The sequence below is a fragment of the Typopeltis vanoorti genome, chromosome 7 (genome assembly GCF_054136105.1).
Source record: "Typopeltis vanoorti isolate ZY-2024b chromosome 7, IOZ_Tvanoo_1.0, whole genome shotgun sequence".
NCBI classification, from domain to species: domain Eukaryota; kingdom Metazoa; phylum Arthropoda; class Arachnida; order Uropygi; family Thelyphonidae; genus Typopeltis; species Typopeltis vanoorti.
This window is the reverse complement of record NC_143555.1, coordinates 62,538,570-62,558,471: the sequence shown is the minus strand read 5'-3', so window position 1 is coordinate 62,558,471 and position 19,902 is coordinate 62,538,570. Positions and strand designations below refer to the sequence as shown.

General features: G+C 36.1%; 1 protein-coding gene across 3 annotated transcripts in view; it reads right to left on the bottom strand.

The window, feature by feature from the left end:
* LOC150104726 (serine/threonine-protein kinase DCLK1-like) overlaps positions 1–19,902 on the bottom strand; it is a 274,558-nt gene that overhangs the window by 150,202 nt on the left and 104,454 nt on the right. For all 3 annotated transcript variants that reach the window (XR_016548579.1, XM_090395906.1, XM_090395907.1), the window contains exon 3: positions 17,594–17,690. Coding sequence is in view for 2 of the 3 variants with exons in the window: in XM_090395906.1 (XP_090252032.1) it covers positions 17,594–17,690 (97 nt within the window). In the remaining variant the exon portion in view is untranslated. The remainder of the gene's footprint in view (positions 1–17,593; positions 17,691–19,902) is intronic.

Here is a 19,902-nt window from a genome sequence, read left to right as displayed (position 1 = left end):
ACAGTCAATGAAACTTTTCTTATTCCATGCCTCTTCTCTCCATGTGAATTTGTGCACATTTTATGTTGGAGCATTGTGTTAGTAATAACCAGTCCATGTCCTGAGCAGAAATCCAACAGATATTTGCCATTATTATTAGCTTTGCTCTTTTTCCCAAATTTTCCCAAAATATTTCTGAATATCTCAATCATTTCCTACTCTGCTATTTAGCTCTCCAACAAGGACCAGCTTTTCCATTATCATCATGTCAGTTGCTTTCTCTAAAGCCTCAAAAAATTCCTCCGTTTCTACCTAAGTAGAACCTTCTGTTGGACCACACACACAAATAAGTCACACTGTCCAATTCCCCATTGATATTTGCCCACATCACTCTACTTGAAACTGCCTAGCATTCAAGAAGATTAGCCTCTTATTTAGTGTTGAATAACTATAGCTACTCCTTTCCCTGATTGTTATTGCCCGAATATAACAATATGTATTTACTGCTTAGAAAGACCAGTTTTTGCTTTTTTTTTTTTTTTTTGTTTTAGTCATCCCTATTATGTTGATCCAATAACTTATCGAATTCTTCTGCTAGTTCCATTTCTTTGTCATTCAGGCTTCTTATGTCGACAGTACTGATCTTGAACTCTGGTGTTGTTGAGTTAGGATGTGTTTCAGAATTTGTTCCAGTAGCTGACTTTTCGCTGTTCATCCTGCCACCCCTCCCACCAGTGAAAACAACAGGGGGGCCTTGTTTAACAAGGTGACACCCCACCTGGCATGAAATTCTCATGTTGTGCCATCATTTTACATTGTAGTTTAAGCCAATAAGAAAATGTTCAGCTAAATCCCAAATTGCCAGCCCATCCTCATTCATTCAGTATCCAGGTAGATAACCTAACAGGGTGCACTATGAGAAGGTGAGGACTGGACATTAGGTTAAAAGCCCTGGTCAGTTATCACAAAACATTTGACACACTAAAGCACTAACAATCTAACAGCCCAACTAAATATAGACTGCATTTCTTGGTACAATATCTTATTTACATCAAGTAACTGTTGCATTTTGAACAATTTTTTGCTTGAACCTTATATGCCTTTTCCAGATTTACAACCTTGTTATATTCCCACAATTCCTCAACTATTTGTCTTCAAATGAAAATCTGATCATGATTTGTTCTTCAAATCTCTCTTCAATGTTTCTTAGCCTTTGTGCAAATCTTAAAGTAGGGAAACTGTCGTAATTATCATTGTTTTATTTCCCTTTTTATGATTGGATACTATGAGAGCTCTACTCCAATCATCTGGAATTTAACCTTCTGATCACACCTTCTGAATTATGCAGTATATCCATTATGAAACTTTCATACCTCCTTTACTAATCATTTCTGTCCATTATTTACTACAGTTGCCTTTTCACATTTGTTTTTTCTTCTAACTAATGTACTAGTACGTACGTTACATTCCTCTGCAATATCTTCTACTGCTGTTCTGTTGCTTCTTGTTTCATTCATATCACTTCATAGCAATCCTTAAAAATAATTACTTAATATCTGGAATTTCTACATTCAGTTTAATATCTCCTTTATCATCTGATTTCTTTTACAGTAATTTAACTCCATTTCTAAGCCTTTTTCATAATCTCCAGAACATTTGCAACCTTCCTAATATTTATCTTCTATGCTATTACTAGTCTTTCCACAATATCTGTTTAGCTGCATTCACTTTCTCACATTTTTCTGTATTCTTTTAGAGCACATGCTCAATTACTTATCAGGAACGTTGAATACGCTTTCATCTTTTCTTTGAGTGCATCTAACTTCTTGAGTTCACCATGAAATTCATTTTTCTGTCCTTGCAGAAAACCTCATCACATGCCTCTCTTGTTGAATCAATGTTTTCTTTCAGCATCTGCCACTGAATATTCAAGGTTTGGTTCTTGTTTTCAAACTCCAATTTTTACTTGAATAATATTTGCCTATTTCAGTCTACAGTTCACCTATGAAAGCAACTCAACATTGATTCTTAAAATGAAGTTTCTTACATACTTTTTAATTCATTCATTATCAGTGGTTCTAACAGGCACTTAAGTGTCCATGACCTTCCAACTATTCTTGGATTTCTTGACCATAATTCAAGGATAAGGTGGTTAAGCCCTATGCCTGTAGATGCGTGTGTTTAGGGTTGGTTTGCCTGTTCTGGGGGGGCACGAAAAACCTGAGTTTCCAGGTGAAAAATTCCCCTACTTCCATATGAGACCAGATTACTCGCCCTTAGTCGAAAGAAACCAGATAAAGGTTCCCTCACGTCACTGACAGGAATTGAACCCAGGTCTTTCTAACCAAAGGGCTTCATCTATACCGAATGAGCTATGGAAGCTCCATATACTTTAATATGACATTCAATTTTTTCCTGCTCAAAATTAAATGGTAATCACTTCCTATTTCAAATCCTCTGTGTATACTCTAGTCCTTAACCAGTAGTATGAAGACATCATTTGTGTCTTCTCTGCATGTGAATTTGTATACCTCTTTATGCTGGAACATAGTTATGACTAGTCAGTGCCCTGAACAGAAATCCAGCCAGTACTTGACATTATTATTTGCATTGCTCTTTTCTCCAAATTTTCTCCAACATTTCTGTATGCCTGGTAATCATTTCCTACTCTGGTGTTTGGATCTCTAACAAGAATAAACTTTCTTTTTTTGTCAGCTTCTTCTGACAAAAAAAGAAAGTTTATTTGTCAGTTTCTTCTGACAAAATTCTTCCACTCCTTCCTTAGTAAAACCTTCTGCAGGATTGTTGATATAAATAAGTCGCATTGTTAAATTTCCTCAATCTGATGCTTACTCACACAGCACTTTATATTGGCTGCCATTCAAGATCATCTTCCTAGTGTTGAATACTATAAACCATAATATATTCTTGGTAAAATACAAACACTAAAAAGGCTAACAAATACTACAATAAAACTGTGAAAAAATTCACAGAAAAAGTGACAGAATAACTGAGAATTCTAAAGGAAACAACTCAAAAGGAAACATGAAACTTAATAATTACAGACAGTGCAATAAAAAAAGAACAAATTAACCTGGAATAATACATTTTCAGTAGGTTAAAGAAAAAAAAGAACAAATTAACCTGGAATAATACATTTTCAGTGGGTTAAAGAAAAAAAAACTAAAGCACATTTGAGGCTGTTTGGTGTAAGATAGAATCTAGCAGAACAAAATATACAATTGGGTGCTGCTATAGACCAGTTGATGGAATAGATGGTGGGAATAGTATGCATAGGCAAATAGAAGAAATGAGTGGAAGGAGGGTAATTATTATGGGCGATTTCAATTATGGTAACATTGACTGGAAAGAGGAGAGGGCACATGGGAGGAAGGCATTGGATTTTATGCGGTTATTAAGGGACAACTATCTGCGACAGCATGTAGTGGAAAATACTGATATCTTCCACTACACATTTTCACACAGCCCCAATAAAATGGAAGATATTTTATTGGGGCTGTGTGAAAATGTGTAGTGGAAGATATCAGTATTTTCCACTACATGCTGTCGCAGATAGTTGTCCCTTAATAACCGCTAGAGGGATTCGTAGTGTGTAGTGTTCATGAAAGCTCCGGATAAGGTAAGTATTATTTTCAGTTATCGTTGATAAATTTATTTAATATTGCGTAGTTTTGTTTGCCTTGCGTCTCTTAGTGCATCTTTTTGTGTGTTTTTGGTGTGTTATAATTTATAATTTGATAAAATACGTTGCAAGTAAGTATGGCTCCAGTACGAAGGAAAATGGCGGCCAGTAATGATGATTCGCCATCTTTATCAAAGAACGGTAGTATAAAAGAGATGATTCAGTGTACTAGCTGCGAAATGTATGCTTTGCGGAGTGCGGTTAGATGATAATAAAGGAGTGAATGTGTGTAGAAAATGTAGGGAGAATGAGAAATTGAAGAGTATTTTGGATCGTGAGTGTGATATTTTTGTCAAACTTCAGAATGAAGAAAATAGGGATATGACAAGAAACGGCGAGGTTGTACCAGAGAATTGTGAGAGTGTGAATGTAGAAAGTGTGAATGATAGTATTAATGGTTTTACTGAGAATAAAAAAGATGAGACAGACGCAATGAGCGAGATCGCGTTTTTGAATGGTGCGATACAAAGGGCAAAACAGCAGCTAGAGCGTACGAGTAAAAGTCGACTGAATGAACCAGCCAATAATAAAAAGTATGACAGGAAAAATAGACGTATGAGTGTGAACATGAACAAAATGAAGGATAGAATGCTGTATGGAGACTCGTTAGTACGAGGTGTGATAGTAGAGGATTTGACAAAATCGTACCAACCTGGTGCAACCATAAAGGATGTAACTGAGTCTATTAGAGAGCAGAAGGAAAGGGGGAAAGAAATGATTGTTGTGGCAGGTACGAATGATTTGAAAGGAGACAAAATGGAAATGATAGAAGACCTGAATAAATTGTTTGAGGTATCAAAAGAAAAGAGTGAGAGAGTTAAAATGATTAGTCTTTTCCCACGGCATGACAGTGAAATGTTTAAAAGGAGGGCCATAATTGCGAATGACTTTATGCATGGGTTATGTACGACGAGTGGTGTGGAATTTGTGGACGTGTGGAGCAAGTTCGATGGGCGAAAGGATCTATATAAGATGGATGGCTTGCATTTGAATGGTTACAGTGTAAAAAGACTTGAGAAAGTGTTGCTGAATGTGGTGGATGTGAAAATTCAGGGAAACTAGATTTATTAATGGGGGGGGGAGCAGATATACAGTCCTTAGGGAGGCAGTTGAATGTAAGAATGAATATAATATGCCTGAGTAAATAAGGACAACAAATCAGAGTGGGATAGTTAATATAAGGCATCAAGGTAGGGTTGGAGCTAATGGGGGGGTCTTAAATTCATGTACACTAATGCTAGTAGTATTAGGAACAAGAAGGAAGAGTTTTTGGCCATGGGTGGCACTTCCAGACCACAGGTTATTCGTATTAGTGAAGCATGGCTGACTGTAGATGATATAACTAGTGGGATTGAATGTGATGGGTATAGTGTGTTCAGGAATGACAGGGAGAATAAAATGGGGGGGGGGAGTATTGTTGATGATAGCTGATGAGCTACAGCCAAGGAGAATAGAAGTTGAATTGCAGGATAGAGAAAATAGCACATTTGAGGCCATTTCGTGTGAGATTGTGGCTAGCAGACTTAAATATACAATTGGGTGCTGCTATAGACCAGGTGATGGAAAAGATGGTGGTGACAGTATGCACAAGCAAATAGAAGAAATGAGTGGAAGGAGGGTGATCATTATGGGAGATTTAAACTATGGTCGCATTGATTGGAGTGAGGAGAGGACACACGGGAGGAAGGAATTGGATTTTATGTGGTTATTAAGGGATAACTATCTGCGACAGCATGTAATGGAAAATACTAGGGGTCAGAGAGTGCTTGACCTAGTAATTACATCTCAAGATTTGGCTGTAACAAATATGACCACATTGCCACCAATTGGTGAGAGTGATCATAGAGTCTTGACTTGGGAAGTGGCTAAAGGTGTAGAATTTTCAATTAAGACAGGGTACATGTGGAATTATCGGGCTGGAAAGTATCACAAGCTTAGGAGTTTGATTGGTTCAGTGCCATGGCATGTACAACTGCAAGGACTAGAAGTCGATAGTGCATGGGAGATAGTTAAGAAGTGTTTGCATGAAGCAATGGCTGACTGTATACCTAGAGTCCAAATAATAAATCAATCAGGGGTTAAATGGATGAATAACACCAATAAGCTTGAGCTGCAAAAAAAGAAACAACTGACCGGCAGGCACACGAACGGTATAAAGCCCAGGCCAGAAGGGTAACGAGTGTGGTAAGAAAAGCAAAAAAGGATTATGAAAGAACATTGGCCATGCAGGCTAAAGAGAATCCTAAACAATTTTTTAGATATGTAGCAAGTAAAAGGAAAAATGTACATGGCAGAATGATTTTAAAGAATGCTGATTGTAGAGAGGTAACTGAATCAGTTGATATAGTTGAGTTACTGAGTGAGCACTTTGCAAGAATATATCATCCGGGTGGTGACATTGCAGAAACGAATGTACCAGTAGATTATACGGGAATTGTGGCGAATGAAGTGGAGGTGAGTAGTCTATTACATAACCTCAATGTCAATACATCTGTGGGATTGGATGGTATATACCAGCTCGTGTTGTACGAGAAGCAGCTAAAGAATTGTCAGTACCCTTGACCATTTTGTTTAATTTGAGTCTCGGGTCTGGGTTAGTCCCGAGGGGGTGGAAAGAGGGGAAAATAGTTCCGCTGAATAGAGTTGGTTCCAAGGCTGCTGTTGAAAATTACCGACCGATTAACATATCAGGAATCATTCTCAAGGTCTTAGAGAAATTAGTCAAGAAAAGAATACAGGATTGGATAGATGAAAATGGGATATTGTATGGGGGACAACATGGTTTTGTGAAGGGTAGATCATGCCTCAGTAACTTGCTCACGTTTTATAACACAGCGACAGCTGAACTGGATAGGGGTAATGGGTTAACAGTAATACTACTGAACCTTGGCAAGGCTTTTGATAGGATAACACATAGAACCCTAATCAGTAAACTGGAGCAGACGGGGATAGATATAGGGTTGGTGAGATGGATAGGAGGGTGGTTGAAGGAGAGATACCAGAGAGTGGTTTATTCAGGAGTGGAGTCTAAAAGACGGCTTGTGACTAGTGGAGTGCCACAGGGCTCTGTTCTTGGACCACTGCTTTTCAATTTGTTCATCAATGATATAGGAAAGGATTTGAGAGGAAGTGTTCACTTGTTTGCTGTTGATGCAAAGTTGGGTAGAGCAATTACGAGTGCACAGGATGTCAAAATTTTACAGGATGATTTGGATAGTTTGGAGGACTGGGCTAGGAAAAATGGATGTCAATTTAATGTGCCAAAGTGTAAGGTTATGCACTTTGGGGTGAAAAGAATAGCAGCAGTATATCGCATTGATGGAACCGTACTCCAGGAGATTGATGAGGCCAGGGATTTGAGAGTGTTGGTGGATAGGGAATTGAAGTTTAGGGGGCACATTGCAAAAGTGACTAAAACAGCTCACCAAATAACTTGGCTTCTGAAAAATACTTTAACATGCAGAGACAAAAAAGTTGTTGTTCCTCTGTATTGAGCCTTGATAAGACCCCATCTGGACTACCGTGCCCAGTTATGGGCACCAGGGTTTCTTCTTGATGGGGAGGAAGTGGAGAGGATCCAGAGACAAGTGACCAAGATGATAGCAGGTCTGTGGAATGAACCTTATGAGAATATGTTGAAGATTTGTGTGGGTGCAGAAATTGGTCGATAGGCAAAGGAGGGGTGATATGATTGAGACATTCAAATTACTGAAGGGTTTCTATAAGATTGATCCAGAAGATATTTTTGAAAATATGACTGGTGGTGGGAGGACTAGGGACCATGAATGGAAGCTGGGCAAGAGCGTGGTTGACAAGGGTGTTAGAGCTAGGTTTTTTACTTGGAGAGTAGTGAATGAGTTCAAGACAAGGTATGATAGATACTGTGTGAATGTCGAATAGTTGTTTTTGATATGATGTTAGGGACTCCCTCGATAAGTCTGTCGACTCCTTGGAGTTGCCCGGAACAACAATAATAATAATACCAGGGGGCAGAGAGTGCTTGGCCTAGTAATTGCAACTGAGAATGTGGCTGTAACGAACATGACCATGTTGCCACCAATTGGTGAGAGTGACAATAAGGTCATGACTTGGGAGGTGGCTAAAGGAGTGGAATTTACAATTAAGACAGGGTACATGTGGAAGTACTGGGCTGGTAAGTATGACAAGCTTAGGAGTGTACTTGGCTCAGTGCCATGGCATGTAAAACCGCAAGGGCTGGATATTGATAGTGCATGGGAGGTGGTTAAGAAGTGTTTGCAGGAGGCAATGGTTGATTGTATACCAAGAGTCCAAATAATAAATCAAGTAGGGGTTAAATGGATGAATAGCACCACTAAGCTTGAGCTGCAAAAAAAGAAACAATTGTGGAGGGAATTTAAGGAGAAAGGTGACCAGCAGGCGCAGGAACAGTATAAAGCTCAGGCCAGGATGGTAACAAGGGTGGTAAGAAAAGCAAAAGCGGATTACAAAAGAAACTTGGCCATGCAGGCTAAAGAGAATCCCAAACAGTTTTCAATATGTTGCAAGTAAAAGGAAATATGCTCAAGGCAGAATGATTTTAAAAAATGCTGAGGATAGGGAGTTAACCGAATCAGTCGATATAGTGGAATTACTGAGCAAGCACTTTGCAAGAGTATATCATCCAGGTGGTGACATTGCAGGAATGGAAGAACCAACAGCTTATACTGGAATTGTGATGAATGAAGTAGAGGTAACTAGTCTATTACAGAACCTCAATGTCGATACATCTGTGGGATTGGATGGTATACAGCTCGTGTCTTACGTGAAGTGGCTAAAGAACTGTTAGTGCCTTTGACCATTTTTGTTTAATTTGAGCCTCGGGTATGGGTCAGTCCCTAGGGAATGGAAAGAGGGGAAAATAGTTCCGCTGAATAGAGTTAGTTCCAAGGCTGCTGTTGAAAATTACCGGCCAATCAGCATAACAGGAATCATTATCAAGGTCTTGGAGAAAATAGTCAAGAGGAAAATACAAGATTGGATAGATGAAAATAGGATACTGTATCGGGGACAGCATAGTTTTGTGAAAGGTAGGTCATGCCTCAGTAACTTGCTCACGTATTATAACACAGTGACGACTGAACTGGATAAGGGTAATGGGTTTATAGTGATTCTACTGGGCCTTGCTAAGGCCTTTGACATTTTCACTATATTATTTCAGGAAATTACAACGTACTAGGATATACATTAAAATAAATTTTAATGTATATCTACATCAGAAGACCTTCAGCCCAATCGCCCAAGAATACCAACATCGCCCGCTAGAGGGCACCATCAGGACTTTAGGAGAAATAATAGCTTCATTCTTCTTACTCATTTGTTTTGGCTGTGCCTGCGTGCACATATCTTGTACCTAAGTTCTTGAAAATGGCAGCGTGACGTTGCCATTTAGAAATATAGAAATATATTAAAACTTATTTTAATGTATATCCTAGTATGTTGTAATTTCCTGAAATAATATAGTGAAAATGCATAACCAACGTCTAAGCCTTTCCACAAGAAAGGCCTTTGACAGGATACCACATGGAATTCTAATCAGTAAATTGCAGCATATGGGGATGGATATAGAGTTGGTGAGATGGATAGGAGGGTGGTTGACAGAGAGATATCAGAGAGTGGTTTATTCAGGAGTAGAGTCCACAAGATGGCCTGTGACTAGTGGTGTGCCACAAGGATCTGTTCTTGGACCACTGCTGTTTAATTTGTTCATTAATGATATAGGAAAGGATCTGAGAGGAACAGTTCATTTGTTTGCAGATGATGCAAAGTTGGGTAGGGCAATAGTGAATGTAGATGATGTCAAAATTTTGCAAGATGATTTCGATAGATTGGAGGTCTGGGCTAAGGAGAATAGATGTCAATTTAATGTGGCAAAATGTAAGGTTATGCATTTTGGGGCGAAATGATTAGCAGCAGTTTACTACATTGGTGGAACTGTACTCCAGGAAATTGATGAGGCACGAGATTTAGGAGTGTTGGCAGATAAGGAGTTGAAGTTTAGGGGGCACATTGCAAAAGTGGCCAAATCAGCTCATTAAATCACTTGGTTGCTGAAAAATACTTTAACAAGCAGGTTATTGTTCCTCTGTATTGAGCCTTGATAAGCCCCCACCTCGACTACTGTGCCCAGATTTGGTCACCTAGGTTTCTTCTTGATGGGGAGGTGGTGGAGAGGATCCGGAGGCGAGTGACCAAGATGATACCAGGTCTGTGGAATGAACCTTATGAGAACAGGTTGAGGATTTGTGGGTTGCAAAAATTGGTTGATAGGCAGAGGAGGGGAGATATGATTGAGACATTCAAATTGCTGAAGGTTTCTATAAAATTAATTCAGAAGATATTTTTGAGAACAGGGCTGTTTGTGGGAGGACTAAGGGACATCCATGGAAACTGGGCAAAAGTGTGGTTAGTAAGGGTGTTAGAGCTGGGTTCTTTACTTTTAGAGTGGTGAATGAGTGGAATGGGCTGCCAGAGTCTGTGGCAGCAAACCATTGCTGTGACAGTGAATGAGTTTAAGGCAAGGTATGATAGATACTGTATGAATGTCAAATAGTTGTGATGAATATGATTTGGGGCCTCCCTCGATGAGTTAAGGACTCCCTGGAGTTGCCCGTAATAATAATAACCTAGTAAAAAAACTTAATTTCATATGAAAATTCGTTTCAATATATAGAAACCTTAGTTGCAATTTATAACAAGAAATAGCCAATCAAATGAATGTACAGTAAACCCTCGAGTTAACAGACTAATAGGGGCAACAGGTGTGCGAATTTTTTTAAATAAAAATATCTAACATTATACCACAATTTTATCAATATTAGCACTGTAATAAATGTACAAAATTTTTTTTTGTTTTAAATGTACAAAAAAATTGTTTTATACACAATTTTTAACAATTTTCATACTTTTGGATAAGTTAATGTGAAGTTAATGTTCAATGTTGAGGCACTTGGTTTAGGTAATCCTGCTTTGAAAAAACTATTAAGTTTTTTGAACTTTTGAATTCTGCTGTTTTTTTATAATTAACTCCCTAAAATTACGAAAATGTGTGTAATAAAACTGCTAGAGAAAGTCATGCCAAGTGACAAAAGAACCAATTATAGTGAGATTGGTGTGATCACGTACTAATCATTTGCCGAACATGTTTTATGAGAGTTGACTGATTTATGTCGGAATGGCCTATTTGTCAAAATTTGTTAAAAATAACAGGAAATTAATAACAAAAAATAACCTGTTAATTTAATTATAAGCAAATCTTGGTTAAAAGCATTTTAAAATTGACAGGGTTAATTTTTACATGTGCCATATAGACCGATATTTTGTCCATTAAATCGATGGTTTACTGTACTTAAACTTGAGGGGATGTCACTTTTTTTTTTTTTTTTTAAATGTACAAAAGCCTAGTCTGTGTGTGCACAACAGGAACATATTAGTATACTAAAACTGTGATATCGACACTAATCCAATACTAAATAATTTTTGTGCTATAGAGCTGTAAAGTATTTGGAGCCTACACAGCTCTATAGCACTCTTGCCCATTAAAGACCCAACGTTAATGACAAAATAAGAACACAGACAGATGGTAAATATTTATTCAAGAATTTATAATTCATATTTGCTATGGTTGCTCACAAATACCGAGCTTCATATTCATACCTTCACTGCAGGTTGAATTTCACGTTAACTAGCGTACAAAAACAAAACACATACTGACAAACCATTGCACTGCATAAAAAACAATGCAATGCAACCATTTATCATGGCATGTAGATCACATCTTCAAACAAGAAAAAAAGCTTCATTTGCTAACTATGTCAGTTTGTTGTCTAAAGTGCAATTAATATTTTTAACTCAATTCAGTATATATGCCAAGTAAGACAATATGGTTCTAGCGTTTAAGTTATTCGTTTTGCTGTTTACCATATTCATGTTGAGGCAATAGTAGCTCATTCACCATTAATCTAACTATTTGGGGAAGAAAGTTAAATTACTGGCAATTTCCTCCTTTTGCATCATAAGACATGCATCTTTTTGTAATGGTTTCTTTGATTGCAACTAATCCCACATTGAGGAGGAGATGAAATATGTGAAAAGAAATGTTCTTTTTAGAATATATCAAAAAACAAAAATTAAACAGAATGATATATTTGATTATTAGTTACTATATTTGATTTACTAAAAGATGGAAAGAACAGCAAATATAAGGAAGAGAAAGAAGAGGCATGAATAAAAATTACTTTCGGTACTGTAAAATGGATTATGAATAATTTACATCTGTGATATTTTATGTGCACTTGTGCAATAAGTATCTGGGGGTAGAGTGAGGAATACATGATCCCATAAACTCTAGACTTTCATATTTGCATTTATGATGGGCATAATTAAAAAACTTAAATAGATGGAAAGGGATTTGTTTGTGAAATATAAATCACTAACCAATAAGAAACGGCAATTGTATACATTGCTAGCTCAGTAAATAACTGTAGGGAGGGGATTATCCTATTATCTAATACCCTGATCAGGTGATTCATGTGGAGTTGGCAGGAATGCATGTGGGTTGATGGAGCACTAAATCATCTTGTACAGTTCATTGTGCTTGTAATGTGCATTTCTTTCTTTTTTTATATATTTCACTTTACTTTCTGATAATTATTTTATTTACTAATGATCGATATTTTTTTTTTATTTAGTAGCATAATATATATATATATATATATATAAATAATTTTGTTCTTAATAAGTTTAATTCTTGGAATTTACTTGTCTATCTGGAGTTTCACAATCCCAAGTTGTAGATAAACCCAGACCTACATATCTGTTAGTTTTGCTTACCATAAATTAGATATGATCAATTGGAAATGCAGAATACACTGCAGATGGATTTTCTGCATCAAGGGGTAAAAGTAGTTCATCTTCTCTACTGTACTTCTGAACCAGTACTGCCACATTACTTACTGGATTCCATTAGTTTGAAACTGAAAAGTCAGAAACCTTACTTTGTGAAATATCTTCGTCATCAGATGAAGAGGTGCTCTGTAAATACAATACCCAATTGAAATCATCATTTGAATTATTCACTTCATCTATGAAAATTCAAAGTTAATCAGATGTCTTTTTTTTTGACAGCAGCTCAGAAAACTCTTCACTAGAACACAGGGAATCCCACATATGTTTCTTGGCTTTCATGAGATGATTTCTTCTTCTTACAGAATATAGGATTTGTTTTCGGTTGGGAATAGTTCACTATATAGAGTTAACATGCCCTCCCAACAGCCACTATATTGGTGATGCAAGAAAGACAGTAGTTTTATTGCATCACTGAATAAGGTATAGACATTTGTAGTCTGTATAATATATCTGTCAACAAATAGTGCAATTAGAGATAACTAAGATAAAAACAGCATTACCAAATGAAACATGTTCCCTGCCACAGAAACTATGCTCATATACTCAAGAAAAACCATTTGTTGTATGGCCATACACAATATTATATTAGCTGTATACAAGAGACAGTGTTCAAACCAATTTTAACTTATGGATCTGAGAGCTGGTTTAGAAATAAAATGCTTGACCAAAGACTAGAGAACACAGATATGAGAGTCCTGAGAAAGATTAGGAGCATGAACAGATGTTCATGGCATCAGTGGCAATATCATATTAAAAACAAGGATATTAGGAAAGAACTAGACATTGTTAGCATCCAGGAATGTGTTAGCAGAGCTACTCTCAAGTGGTATTGTCACTGAAACAGAATCAGAGAGGAAAGATTAACAAAACTAGTGTTCTCTGCCAGGTTGGCATGAAAAATATCCAGAGGTCAAGACTAAGATATAGGCGGAATGATACAGTAAAAAGTGCCTTAAAAGATAGAAAGATAGGATCTGATGATATTGGAGTCTTGACAAGTAACAGATTGATTTTGAGGAAAATTGTAGATAGGAAGTTAGTAATCATATCCTGTAGTAGTATTATATATGTAGTACTATCATATCCTGTACACCCCCCTAGAGGGTGTACAGGATATGATAGTACTACATATATAATACCACATATGATAGTACTATATGATAGATGATGATATTATATATCATCATCAAATTCCTGACATTCATGTCAATTTCATGATGATATATAATATTCTTGAATGACCACTATCAGGTATATTTGCTGTTCTTAATCACTTAAGCTCCATCCATCCATCCATTTTGTAAAATTCAGTGATAGTTCTATAGGTGTTCATATATTGAACAACTATATAGTCACAAAGCTTTTTTTTTTGCTTAAACATTACTGTAAAACTCACACACATTATTATTATCATCCATGCCTCCATCGAGTCAAAAGACTCATCATGGGAGGTCCTTCCTAAGAAACACAGTCTATCAAGACTCAGAGGAGAGATAACCCCCACCCCCCAAGAAAAAGTCTATCATACCACTCCTTAAACTCATTGACCATTCTCACCACTCCATTAGGCAATGCATTCCATGTTTCAACCACCCTCCATGCAAAGAAATCACTCCTCACCCTCTTGCTCACGGTTCCCTTTAGTAACTTCCAGGGATGGCCTCTTCGTCATCACTCCTTCCCACTGTTCAATCAAGCGAAAGAACTCCCCGGTGTCAACCCTGTAACTGCCTTTCAACAGTTTAAAAGTCTCAATCATATCACCTCTCCTTCTATCCACCAAACTCTGCAGTCCACATGCCCTCAGCCGATCCTCTACAGTCCTCAAACCATCTTTGTTATCCGCCTTTGTACCCTTTCCACAGTTTATTTATCCCCTTCAAATCCTGGGGACGAAATTTGAGAACAATAGTCTAAGTGTGGTCTGATCAGTCTTATAACAGAATGATAATCCTTTTATCTCTGCAGGTCAGTGACCTTCTCATTATTGCAGCAATCCTCTGTGTTACATTCACCACTTTTGCAATATGTCCCCTAAATTTCAGGTTTCTATCAATCATCAACTCCAGATCTCTTGTCTCCCATACTTCCTCCAGTATAACTCCTCCCATAGAGTACGATGTTTCCCAAACCTCAAGACACTACATTTTGCTGCATTAAACTGACACCCCTATTCATTTGCCCATCTATCTAGCTTATTCAAATCCTCTTGCAGGGCAACCATATCTGCACTATTACTAATAATCCTTCCCAGCTTTGCATCATCCACAAACAACTGAATATTCCCTTGCAATCCACTGATATAAAGGTTAAACAATATAGGTCCCAGTACTGAGCCCTGTAACCCTCTGCCTCCTTGAAACTGCTCCACCATACACAACTTTCTGATAACACACACACACATACACATTTGAGAACAGCAGCACATATTTGTAACATATGTTGTTAACAGTTTCATATATAAGTTACATTCAAAATAAAATACATTTTACTTGTAAAAATTTTATTAATAATTCCCAGCAGATGACAAATCTTGGAGTTCACCTTTACATTCTGAATGGAAGCACAATCCAATACTTATCTATTTCATTTTTAATAAGATTTATTTTTTTTTTGTAAGAAACAAGAACATTTTGACAAACATCATCCTGCCACTGCTTTTCACAATTGATCAACCTTTACAAATCTCAGATCTAGCATTTATGAAACTGTTCCATTTTGTTTGTGTAAGGAGAGCTGCTGTAGACAACATTTCAGTCTAATAAAATATTCTGTATATTTTCAATTTTTTTTTCCCCCCAAGTACTGTTTTTATGTCTTAATGGTATTAGCAGTTAATGTATACTCAGCGCCGGTGCCTAGCATTTTTCTTGTGTGTGCGATTAATGTTCGGCACCTTTCCAAAAAAGATTTTTTTTGAAATTAAGTGTGAATAAAACGAACAGGAAATGAAAAACAAATGAAAACCACTTTACAGTATAATGTTACCTACGGATTAGTCTTGCTTATACAATTTTTTTTTTTTTACACGGAACTCAACAATTAATCATCAGTTGATTTATGATACATCAAAAAATAAAGAACTAATTTGGGCATATTTTCGTAAATTTTAATAAAAAATTACAGTGATATAATTGGGTCCAGGATACAATTTCAGAATTTATTTGCTCGTTTCCGGGAAGATCTGAAGGGGCCCAAACGGAAGACGACGTACATTCCTAATTTTATGTACCATTCTGTACCATTTGTTGTTCGTTTAAACTCTTATCTCATATTTTTGAGATCTTTTAGGTGCCTTTTCTTCTGCGGCGCCTGTGTATATTGCACAATTCGCACACTCCATCAGCCGGGCCTGCAAGTTTTGTTTCACAAAGCATTTTTATGGCTTGTAAAACTAAGAAAATGTCTTTGTTCATCAATATCTTAAAGAAATTCCCTCGTTATTCCCTGTTTCCCAGAGAAATTAAAAAACTCTTAAACTCAGTCAAATTCTGAGTACTTTGCTTGGCACAAAATATTATGAACATGCATTCTTAGCATCCATTCTTTTCAAACTGAATACCATTATGTGGATATGTCTGCATTTGGGAAAGATTGCATTAGCATTCATTCTGATCAAGGCCCTACAGCACAAAGTTATTTATCTGTAATGAAATTTTATAACTAGTACATTTACTGATTAAATACCAGTGATAGTTGGTATTTAATCAAAACAAGACAAATCGATGGAGTCTTGTTTTGATTCTTAATACTAGTACAGAATATCCAAGTTTGAGTTTTTATCTTTTATCTGAAGAAGCTACCTTTAGTGCATAAATTTAGCATATAATCTGAGAGTGTGTGTAATATAAAACAACTTAAACCCATTATTTAATTCAGAGCTACTGATCAGTTCAGCTCTTTACCTGAACAAGAAGGAAAGAATTTCTGTCAAAGACTATAACTACATTTTGATAAGACACTAGGTTGTTTTACCTTCCAGTCAACCTATATTGGATAAAAATTCACCAATCCCTGCAATCAACAATAATTTAATGTTTAGTCAATTTTCAAACCAGTAATGAAGTTTGTATACTTCACCTTTACATGACCATAATTTTTATTAATCCCAGCATCAGATCAAAACAGAAGCATTATTATATTACTGAGTAACAAAAGGTCTCATCTAGATTTCAAGATCTTGATCTCTCTCTTCATTTGGTGAATTCCCTTTTAAAATGATCCCACAAGGGAAGTTCAAAATGTTGTATTTGATAAGCAGAAAGCTGTAAATAAAGACTATGGATTGTATTTTTTAGAAATACAAAAAAAAAAAAAAAAGCTTATTCCAAAGAACTAAGAAATTTGCTCCGAGTTTGGAGTTGAGCTATGAAAGGATGGCAATTAGTTACTTAATGGATTTAAGAGTGGGAAAATTGTTGATGAGCAGTGACTGAAAATATCTACAGAAAAGCAGCACTGATCAACATTAAATCAAGCCATTTTTAGGACAATCACAGGAGAAGAACTGCAAATGAAAACAGTACAATGTTTTAGCTTATTTAAATACATTACTTTGGATATAATTTCATTTTTACTAATGCATTGCTATTTGACATGCATGATAAAACTTAAGCGTCAAAGCTAAATAACAGACATCTCCACATAGCCTTTAAAAGAAGGCTGCAACTGACATGGTATCTAACCCAACATCCAATCCTCACCCTTCACAAAGACTAATGATGATAGACATTCAAGCTGAAAATTTTACTACATTAATACAGAAAGTATTATTATCTATAAAGTGAAAATAAAGGATGAAACAAGAGTATAGCAAACTTAGCTGTCAAAAGAAGCTTCCTCCCCACGTGGCTTGTGGGAAGTCAATGAGATTGGATGTTGGAATGATTCTAACTGTTTTGTTAATAATCAATAATAAACTTTTGGATTACTTTATGTTTGATTACTAATACATACAAATCTCACTGAATTACTGCATTTGCCTACCTTCAGAATCAAGATCAAAGTCATCATGGGAATATTTCTCTGATCCATATGCAATAAATACATCATCTTCACAAAAGAAGTCAGCAAGGCAAGTTACCTATAAGAAAGGAGAAGAAAAAAGTAAAATCACCAAAACTAAAAATGGTATGAAAGATCACAGCATAACAGGTCAAAGCAAACACGCTATTACATTATTACCATGCAACCTTCATGAAATTCTGCCCAAAATTCAGAGTACAAATCATTAATGATTTAGTCATTGTTAATGCTTCCAGCAATTTTCCTGTAAACTGAAAAATCAAATCATTACTCACCTATCTCAATTATTCAGCCCCTTATTTCTTCTTCATTACAGTAATGAAAGCTGTTATTCTATTAGATTATAACCATTTTCTCAATCATGATTAACTTGGTAGAATTAATTTGAAGGCATTTTTATCCACATTTTTCTTTCTTCAGTGATGTAGTATAATAAAATGCCTTACAGGGTAGACTACTTCGAAACAGATGATACATACAGGAGACAAATCACAGGTATAAATAAATACAGTTGATAATTTGGGCTACAGCAAAACATCTATATAAAAGTCTATAAGAATACCCACTCATTCCTCTGCATTCATATCTTATTTACTGTCCAATCTCGACTGTCTGGGTACACACATCCTTACTAGGGTCATCTGAATACTGAACAAATGAAGATAGAGAGGATCTGTTTTATCATCATGATGCTAAACTTACATCACAACAGTAGAACAGATGTCTCAGCTGAATGTCACTAAATTTAACAAGACACTACTGCCATTTCTGTCAGAGAACTGGGACAAGTAAGCAGTCCACTTCAACAGCAATCTCAGCATTCAAAATCAAAGATGGGAACCAACAGAAGAGACATGAAACTAGCAGAGAAGCTGCAAATATACTACATACAACACAGATGCTATTAATGAAACAAACAGTTGATAGAAATAAGCAGTTATAAGATTTATTCAGGAAATATTGATTAGGGAAAGGTAGTAATTCAACACCTGACAAACAATTCATGCAGAATGACAATGAGAAAGTTTCAAAATAAGAAATTATTTTGAAACAGTAGTAGTGAAAATGTAGATGCCTCCATTTGTCATAAAAGAAGAGAAGACAGCTAATGAAGACAAGACAGTAATCTTTTTAGAGATCCAAAAAAGTGGGAAATAAATCCACAGAAATGAGATGTTTTATTATGATTTTAAGAATCAGCAGGAATAACATAGTCAATGAAATATTACCAGCTCGTGTAAATCTATGAAAATTTTTGTGCATAAATTTACATGAGAAACACAATTAGTCATTGCTGATGTATCTTAAACTATTCTGAAATTTTCTCAGTATATACAGAATATTTGAAACAAAGTTAATATTAGTTCTGAACAGAAAAAATTGAGTATTACACTGAAAAGCAAACACATACAAAAATTTAAAAGATGTGAACTATAAATTCCAGTATACAAGTTACTGAAGGAAAAATAAGTTAAAAGAAAAATATGATGAAATCTGAAGAAAATATCGACTCATTTGAGGGAAACCTGTGATGAAGTTGTCCACAAGAAGACTAAAATCCTCATAGTAAACAAGTTAAACGGCAATAAATGAAGATATATAGTTCCTGGCAAGAAAGTCAGCATGTGTCTTCATAGAATTGGAATTACTTTGAATTATTACAGGAGATAAGCGTCAACAGAATAAGGTTAAAATATATTCAGGAGGAATGTAGTTTTGAGTATATATATTTCCATAATGTAAAACAGAAAAATCTCATATCCAAAATGCAGCAAAGCAGTCAAAGTACATATTCAACCAGAAATACTGAAAAGTGTTATAGTGACTATACAGCATAATTCAGAACATCGAATTCCATACGACCAAGGTACAGTTCTTGTAGTACCCATCTATAAAGAGATTAATGAAAAACTTGAGAATTAGGAATTTCACCACTCAGTGTTCCAAGTAAGACTGATGCCTACATGCATATACAGACCACTGAATTAGAAACCTTTACACAGATGTAAGTAAACATTACTTATGCTGCATATGCACAAAATAATTGGTCACATGCATCACCACGTGTTTGTTCTAAGCCTGCATCATACTAGGCAACTATTAAAGAATGCTGCTGGTCAGTAATCTTCAGTGTTGATCACAATGGGAAAACCAAACATCTTTCAGGGTTCAAGAAAGAACTTATTGTGGGTGCTCATTTGGCTGGAGCCACAATTTTGACTGACTGGTTTCTCAAAAGGCGAGATATCCTGGGTGTTTAATCGGTATAA